This window comes from Sinocyclocheilus anshuiensis, unplaced genomic scaffold (assembly GCF_001515605.1).
Source record: "Sinocyclocheilus anshuiensis isolate Anshui unplaced genomic scaffold, SAMN03320099.WGS_v1.1 scaffold117, whole genome shotgun sequence".
NCBI lineage: Eukaryota > Metazoa > Chordata > Actinopteri > Cypriniformes > Cyprinidae > Sinocyclocheilus > Sinocyclocheilus anshuiensis.
This window is the reverse complement of record NW_015536624.1, coordinates 945,499-953,912: the sequence shown is the minus strand read 5'-3', so window position 1 is coordinate 953,912 and position 8,414 is coordinate 945,499. Positions and strand designations below refer to the sequence as shown.

Genomic DNA, 8,414 nt, shown 5'->3' with positions numbered 1-8,414 from the left:
CTCGGCCGTGAAATGCACCACTTCCGGTATTTTGCCGGTTAGTCGATGCGAGCAAAATGAAGTCAAGGATTTTTAAAAATCGAATAGTCAAATGAAATCGACGAATTGCGACAGCCCTAACGCTTTTGTCGTTTTTATTAGCTTTTGTTTTTTTTGCAAATATTTCTATATAACTTTATTTTTAAAATTCCGTTATTTTAGTAATTTAACTTCCACTTATTTTATTTCAGTTAGATGCCAAGGTATCATTTCTAACTTTTGTGTACATTTTTTTTTTTCTTCCAATATTTGTATTTTATTTCAGATTTTTCAGATAGTCTAAGTGTTGTTTTTTTAAGTTTGTTTATAAAAAACTGCAACGGTCACTCACGATATCCCACTATAATGCCAAACCAATTTTCCACAGTAAAATTTAACATGCTTTTGAACATACTCATTTATTCAACATCTCTCTGTTAAGATTTTTTTATTTATTCCTGAAAAACTGTGTATGTTTTCAGGTGTCTGACAGCAATATCAGTTAAGTAAATACTGAATAACTGAAAGAATGCAAGAGTAGTTAAATGTAAAAAAAATATGATTTTATTCCGTAACAAAAACAAACAAACAGCTAAATTAAAAAAGGAAAACATTCACACGTACATGAGGCTATTGTCACCTGCAACAAACTTATGGCCCTTTAAATTTGTTCATTTTTATTTTAGTATAAAACTATCAAGATTCACAGACCAACTTAACAAAAACAGTCTTTCTGCTCTTCTTGGATATTACTGTAATTATTGTAATAGGCACGCTCAATATTTTTGACATTGGTGTCTGATTATTAAAGTATAAATTTATGAAATGTTGCATGTTGCCGCTACATAAATTGGGTTTTAATTTGGGTTTTGGGTTATTACTTCTGCTAGTATTCTGAAGTATCGGTACTTTTGACATTCCTAGTGGTCAATTTATTTAAGCTTGTTAGAACCATTGAGAGATGTTGTTTGTTTAGTCCCAATTACAGTTGATAATATAAAGGAGAGGATTTCAAACCTTGTGTGTGCTGTAGGCAATGCAAGTTGAACGTAAGTCTCTGTGCACAGGTGGAATAGACCCGTCAGTGCTGAAGGATCTTCCTCCTGAGCTGCTGGCAGAGATCGAGTCCACCATGCCTCTGTGTGAGCGGGTAAAGATGAACAAACGCAAACGCAGCACTGTCAATGAGAGGCCTAAATATGCGGAGGACAGCTCAGAGGATGAGGATTTCTGTGAGTAGCATCACTGTAATGATAACGGTCTGCTTCCACACAAAGAGGAACACCAAATCTGTCAATCAAATGCAATATTAATCAGGTTTTTCATTATGTATCCTAACCTAACTGGACATTGTCTTAACTAAGTTCACAAGGTGCATCCTGGGATGCTTTTTAAACAGTAGTAATTTCATGTACATGCTGGACACTTGTTGACTGATTTCCCTTAAAGGGTCATGAAACCCCAGACTACTTTTTCTGAGATTTTAGCAGAGGTGTTTGTGTTGCACATCATAGAAGACAATGTTAGCATCCGATAATTTTAACTGTTGGAGAAAACTGGTTAATTTTAAGCTTTTTTGCGCTATTTTCATCTTCCGGGTTTAAAATCTACATTGTGTTGACGTCACAATTTGTGACGTGGTAATGGACTAATAGTACATCGATGACGCAAATTATTCATGAGACTGCGTGTTCTTATCCTATGAGAAGACGCTTCGCTTAATTATTCACAACAGCATGTGTTGATTTGCTATGACAGACGTTTCAGACTGTGAGATGACATCGCACACAATAACTGAGAGAAACGTTCATGGATTGAAGTAGAGTATTTGTTTTTGCTTTGTAATAAGAGTTCGTTACAAACGCGATTCATTCACTTGGTGAGCATAACTGTTTTTACAGCTCTGTGACACAACCCATCAAAAGGCTTATATAAACGCCACAGAATAAGCCTTAAAAGTTCTCAGAGGTGCAACAGCACGTTCTTATATGTTTTCGATGCAGAGTGCAAGTGTTTTTAACTCGATGGGAGCGAAATGAAACTGTCAGAACTAGTGTTGTCACGGTACCAAAATTTCAGTATTCGGTCCCGATACCAGTGAAAATCCGCGGTTCTCTGTACCAATTTCAGTACCAAAGCAAAACACAAAAACATGCTAATTGAACAACATTTTTATTAATAACGAACCCGCGGACATGAAAAACGACCCGCGGCAACTGTGTTAAAGCAGCCCAATTCCGCGGGAAAACCGCGGACTTGGCAACACTAGAAGAGGATAGCTTTCGGATAGCGCTTCAAGAACCGGGCTGACCGGGTACTCGGTACCACCGGTACTTAAAAAAACGTAACGTAACGTTTTCATTTTTTTAGTACCGACTTGGTACCGAAATACCGGGTCTTTTGACAACACTAGTCAGAACGCTAAGCTGTGTGTGTGTTGTCTGTCTCCCCTCTTCCCCCTCCTCCGCTCCACTGCGCACCACGCCCACTTTTTTAGCAGTTTTTAAAACTGGTGAGAACTAACCAGTGCTGAAACCGGGGGTTTCTTGACCCTTTAACGATCTACTCCAATACATCTATTAAAAAAAACAAATAATAGAACAAGTAAAAAATTTTAACCAAACTGATGCCCCCTTGCCCTGAGTTTTCACTCATAAATTGCTAGTAAATTTCACAAGTAATTACAAAGAAACTGCAAGTAACATTGAATTAAATGTGAAATTGATGTAGAAAAGCTGAAACGGTATTTTCAAAATGTTCCTCAAAAATTCTTGTTTTATTTACTTAACTTTATTTACATTTATGGTCTCTGTTTTCTGCCCCAGCATCTCGTAAACGTCAGAAGAAGGATCGTGACAGAATGTGGGAGTTTGAGGATCGCGACCGGAGGAATTCAGGAGAGCATCGAAGAGGAAGCTACGACACACGCAGAGGCTCAGGCAGCCGATATGACGACTCTGACCAAGATTCACCTCCCCCCAGCCTTAGTGACGGTTAGAATGAAAATTCTGTCATCATTTACTCACTCTCATGTCATTGCAAACCCGTAAGACTTTCTGTCCCTCCATTAAAAGTCCAGGTAACCAAAACGTAAAAGATCCGAAAAGGTTATGTAATGTTTACATAATTTTCCTTTTTGGGTGAACTATCCCTTTGAGCATTTAATTATGAAATCAAAGATCTGCTCCAAAACTTAGAGTAGCTATAGTGTCATCATATTTGAGATTAGTTTGAAATTTGTTTAAATGGTTTATTAGTGGTTGAGTTAGAGTTTGTTTTTTTCTTTCAGTTGCAAGACGTTTAAAGATGAGGGAGAAGCAGAAGAGGAGGAAAGCGTATGAGCCCAAGTTAACACCTGAAGGTAAACCCTTTCACCTCTTTCTCAACCTTCTCACCTTTGTAGCATTTCCCCCATCAGAATGATGCTCATTAAATCCCCTGTATTTTTCCACTTTTTTTCTGCAGAATTGATGGACTCTTCCACTTTTAAGAGGTTCTTGTTGAGTATTGACAACATCTTGGAGAATCTTGAGGATGTGGACTTTAATGGTCAGGGTCGGGCAATATATCCCCTTTTTTGTAGATTTTACCACCCTGTATGATATTTGCTCAGTTAAATCCAATAATTGTTTATTATTAATTTTAGGGTGCTGTTTCCAAAAATAGTGTCTGTTTTGCTCTAACGCATCACACTTTCTCACAAATTATGATTTGAATATGAATATGATATTCTTTAATCAGCATTTTTCTTTAATCAGCAATTTTTGCAAAATAGTAGATATTAGTAGTATTTCAGATTTTTTTATTTTTTTGGCAGATGCAGGACTTTACGTACCATCTCTTTCAGTTTTTGACTATTCTGTGTTGACACATTTGTTTGTTCTTAGATGATGATGAGATCCCTCAGGAGCTGTTGTTAGGGAAACAGCAGCTAAATGAATTGGGTAGTGAATCTGCTAAGATAAAAGCCATGGGCATCACCTGCAGGGTAAGAGATGCATTATTGTATACTACTCCTTTTATGCAATTGTTAAAAGCCCCATGAAATCTATATAATAGTACATCTGTAAAGAGCATCTGTATGATGAAAAAGTTTAAGTGCACGTTAGTTGCGTTACAGACACAATTATTGATTAAAAAAAAAAAAAAGTTTTTGAAAGAAGTCTCTTGTGCTTACCAAGGTTGCATTTATTTGATAAAAAATACAGTAAAAACAGTAATATTGTGGGAAATTATTACAATTTAAAATAACTGTTTTCTATTTGAATATTTTACAATGTAATTTATTTCTGTGATGCAAAGCTGAATTTTCAGCATCATTACTCCAGTCTTCAGTGTCACATGATCCTTTAGAAATCATTCTAATATGCTGATTTGCTGCTCAATAATCATTTCTTATTAGTATCATTGTTGGAAACAGTTGCTACTTTTTTTTTCAGGATTCTTTGAACAGTTCAAAAGTACAACATTCATTTGAAGTAGAAATCTTTTGTAATATTATAAATGGTCTGTATAGAGTACATTTATATAGTGCACAGAAATCTCAGAGAGCAAATAAAAATAAAAAAAAATCCTGTTTTTTTTTTTTTTTTTGTAACATCCACTTTGGCTATATACATCATTCTGTTGTTTTTTTTTCCTCTAATGCCCAGATTCCTTCTGATAAACTGGTGAAACTGTTGAATATTCTGGAGAAGAACATTCTGGATGGATCCAGTCTTTCTACACATATGAACCATGTAAAAATCACTTAATCATGTTGGTTTTTCGAGTGACACTTTCACACTTCAAATGATGCCTTTACTTGTAGTTCAGTGCTTTCCCTCAGTCTTCTCTCTCTGGTCTTCATCAGGATAACGATGGAGAGGACGAGGAGCGTCTCTGGCGGGATCTCATCATGGAGCGTGTGACCAAATCAGGGGATGCGTGTCTGACAGCACTGAACATCATGACATCATCACACATGCCCAAAGCCGTGTACATTGAAGACGTGATCGAGAGAGTTCTGCAGTACACTAAGTTCCACCTGCAGAATACTCTTTACCCACAGTATGATCCGGTCTACAGAATTGACCCTAAAGGAGGTGAGACGCTTCACTTCTGCTGAAGGGCTGTTCACACCAAGTCTGATTTGTTTAAATGATACAAAATCATAAAATATTTTGCTCTAAAATGATTCACTATATTTAATGTCTAAATGAATTGTTTGACAATTTTAAGAAAAAAAGGATGTACCCTACAAGTAAATAAAATTATTTTGAATAAATTTTTTGACATCACAAATAAAAATGGGGGGAAAAAAATTACTGCCATTTTTCGGCCTTTTTTGGAAATCTCTTCATTTCTGCTGAAGGCCTGTTCACACCAAGTCTGATGTGTCTAAATGGTACAAAACCATAAAATATAAAAAAAAAAAGATCTTGCTTTAGAACTTTTCACTGAATTTAAAGCCTGAATGATTTTTTAGACAAATGTATGACGAAAAAAGATGTACCCTTCAAGTAAGAAAAAAAGTCATAAGGAAAACAAGTATGTTGCATTAATTGTCTGACATCTTGATAAAGAATAATCACAAATAAAAGTGCAGTATTTTGGTTATTCTGACAGAGTTCGTAGAAATGTATTTATATTTAAAAACTTGAGCAATTTTTAATGTTTTTATAGATGATTAAAATTACATATTTTATAAATGAACTAAATTTGGTATTATTATAATTAATAATGATAATAATAATTTTATTTTTTTGACAAATTTTACGTTGGCGTTTGCTTCCAGTGTTGTAAATTACCAGTACATTAAATAACATTAAATGTCAAACTTTGTAAATGAACTACTTCCTAACTTCCTGATGTGGTATGAACCATGTGTGGTTTCAGGTTCCATGCTGAGCTCCAAAGCAAAGCGAGCCAAGTGCTCCACCGCCAAGCAGAGAGTCATCATCATGCTCTATAACAAAGTGTGTGACGTCGTCAGCAACATCTCAGAGCTGCTGGAAATTCAGCTGTTGACCGATACAACAATATTGCAGGTAGGAACTGATCGATGCAGCGTATTTTTGTATGCTCCTATAGTTTATTTGCATTTATTGTATGTTGTATCGCGCTGTGTTTTTGTTCTTCTGCAGGTCTCTTCGATGGGCATTACTCCTTTCTTTGTGGAGAATGTCAGTGAGCTGCAGCTGTGTGCCATAAAGCTGGTGACGGCGGTATGTTTTCTTAGATTAGCTGCACAACCTTGTGCTTTTGGTTTATCATGCATTGAAAGCATTTTTCAACATTGTTAAAATTACATCTCACCAGTCATTAAACAATTTTGCATGATTTCATAAAAACTTACTAAGAGATTTATAATTATAAAATATATAATCCTATAAATATAATCAAATTATTTTCAAAATTCAACAACAAAACTATTTAGCCATTTTCACCCTTCCTTCTGTCAGGAATGTCTCTCTTTTTTCTTTTATTTCTCATTTTATACCAAAATGAGTTAAAATAATTACAAAATGTAATTAATTATGAAATAAATTATTATAATGCTCTTAATATAATCAAATTATTAATTTATAAAATTACATGATAACAACAAAATTAATTTTGCAATTTTTTCCAAAATTACCCTTTCTGATCCTTAAATTGTCCTTAAATACTTATTTTGGCTTAAAATCTGGAATTCCGCTTTTGTTTTCTTCTCTTGCAACCAAAGAAAAGCGAACTTTATTTTTATGAATTAAACTGTCAAAACATGACACTAATGGAGGCATTTCACTTCTCTCTTTGTCTCAGGTGTTCTCTCGTTACGAGAAGCACAGACAGTTAATTCTAGAGGAGATCTTCACCTCTTTGGCCAGACTGCCCACCAGCAAACGCAGCCTCAGGAACTTCAGGTATTGATATGACTGCCTAAATTCAGATGGCAGTTCTGCCTAAACTATTGACTGTGAACTATTGATAAACACAAGCGTTTCCTGCATGTCGAATCTGTGTGTGTGTTTAGGTTGAACAGTAGCGATGCCGAGGGTGAGCCCATATTCATTCAGATGGTTAGTGCTCTGGTGCTGCAACTAATTCAGTGCGTGGTCCATCTGCCCTCTGAGAAAGACTCTGAAGACGATCACAAAAAGGTACTAGATACTCATCCAACACCACAGCGATAGTACAAATGTGAGACTATCTCAAGTGAAGTCTGTTGTTGATTGCAGGCTATATTAACAATGTGGATTAAACCGTTTTTCAGGTTGACGACGATGTGTTCATCACCAACTCGTATGAAACGGCCAGACGGACGGCTCAGAACTTCCTCTCTGTCTTCCTCAAGAAGTCAGAACATCCCTCCTGTTTTCTTTTTTTTTTCTTTATGAAGTATGTGTGTGTGTGTAGTACTCAGTGTGTGTATTCTGTATTGTAACTACGTCTCAGGTGTGGCAGTAAACAGGGTGAGGAAGACTACAGGCCACTGTTTGAGAATTTTGTGCAGGATCTGCTGTCTACGGTCAACAAACCCGATTGGCCTGCTTCAGAATTACTGCTAAGCCTGCTGGGAAGATTACTGGTATGAACAAGGCATAGCCAATCACGTTATCTGCAACAGAGCATTAACTTTCCTGACCGTGCTAAACATAAAAACACATGCATATTTATGATAGAGATTTAGCTGATTTGTGTTAATTAAAATTAGATAAAATAAATTTTCAAAATGAGTTTAATTCTGAAATTAAAAAATATAAATTATATAATTCTAAATATAATAATGTTTATTTTTATTTCACAATTTATATATAATTGAAACATGATTTATAGATATAATGTATATGGTTTATTTCGATTACTATTTTACTTTTTATACATTTTTGTACAATTATGTTAGAGACATATGGATGGATAGATTGTGAAACTAAAAGCTACCCATATATTCTTAAAAATCTAGTGTCCTTGTTGCATTTTAATTGTACTTACTATAGTAATAAGAGTCATTTAGTTATAATTGTGAGCAACTCTAAACCAAATCCCAAACCTATAGTATGTTAATTAATATTACTCAGTAATTATTCATATAGTTACACTGTAACACCATAAAATAAAGTGTTACCAAAATTTGTAAAATTTGTAAAATCATTCAAATATGTAATCAATTAAATGTATTATTTCTCATGTTTTAATATAAATTGTTTTTGTGAAACAAGGGTTCAAGCAGACAAAATACAGTTAAGAACCCCTGATGTGTATATATATATATATATATATATATATATACACACACATATATACATATACATATATATATGCATATATGTATACACACATATATAAATATACACACACATATACATATACACACACATATACATATACATATACACACACACATATACATATACATATACACACACATATAC

The 8,414-nt window shown here is 34.6% G+C and overlaps 1 protein-coding gene across 1 annotated transcript in view; it reads left to right on the top strand.

Moving 5' to 3' along the window:
- Window positions 1-8,414, top strand: part of LOC107704848 (nipped-B-like protein A) — a 49,023-nt gene that overhangs the window by 19,232 nt on the left and 21,377 nt on the right. Inside the window, exons 10-22 of the mRNA XM_016507874.1 lie at window positions 1,086-1,250; window positions 2,844-3,011; window positions 3,308-3,379; window positions 3,484-3,573; window positions 3,906-4,006; window positions 4,671-4,757; window positions 4,871-5,102; window positions 5,896-6,047; window positions 6,144-6,224; window positions 6,805-6,905; window positions 7,016-7,142; window positions 7,256-7,338; window positions 7,438-7,570. Coding sequence (XP_016363360.1) covers window positions 1,086-1,250; window positions 2,844-3,011; window positions 3,308-3,379; window positions 3,484-3,573; window positions 3,906-4,006; window positions 4,671-4,757; window positions 4,871-5,102; window positions 5,896-6,047; window positions 6,144-6,224; window positions 6,805-6,905; window positions 7,016-7,142; window positions 7,256-7,338; window positions 7,438-7,570 — 1,592 coding nt within the window. The remainder of the gene's footprint in view (window positions 1-1,085; window positions 1,251-2,843; window positions 3,012-3,307; window positions 3,380-3,483; window positions 3,574-3,905; window positions 4,007-4,670; window positions 4,758-4,870; window positions 5,103-5,895; window positions 6,048-6,143; window positions 6,225-6,804; window positions 6,906-7,015; window positions 7,143-7,255; window positions 7,339-7,437; window positions 7,571-8,414) is intronic.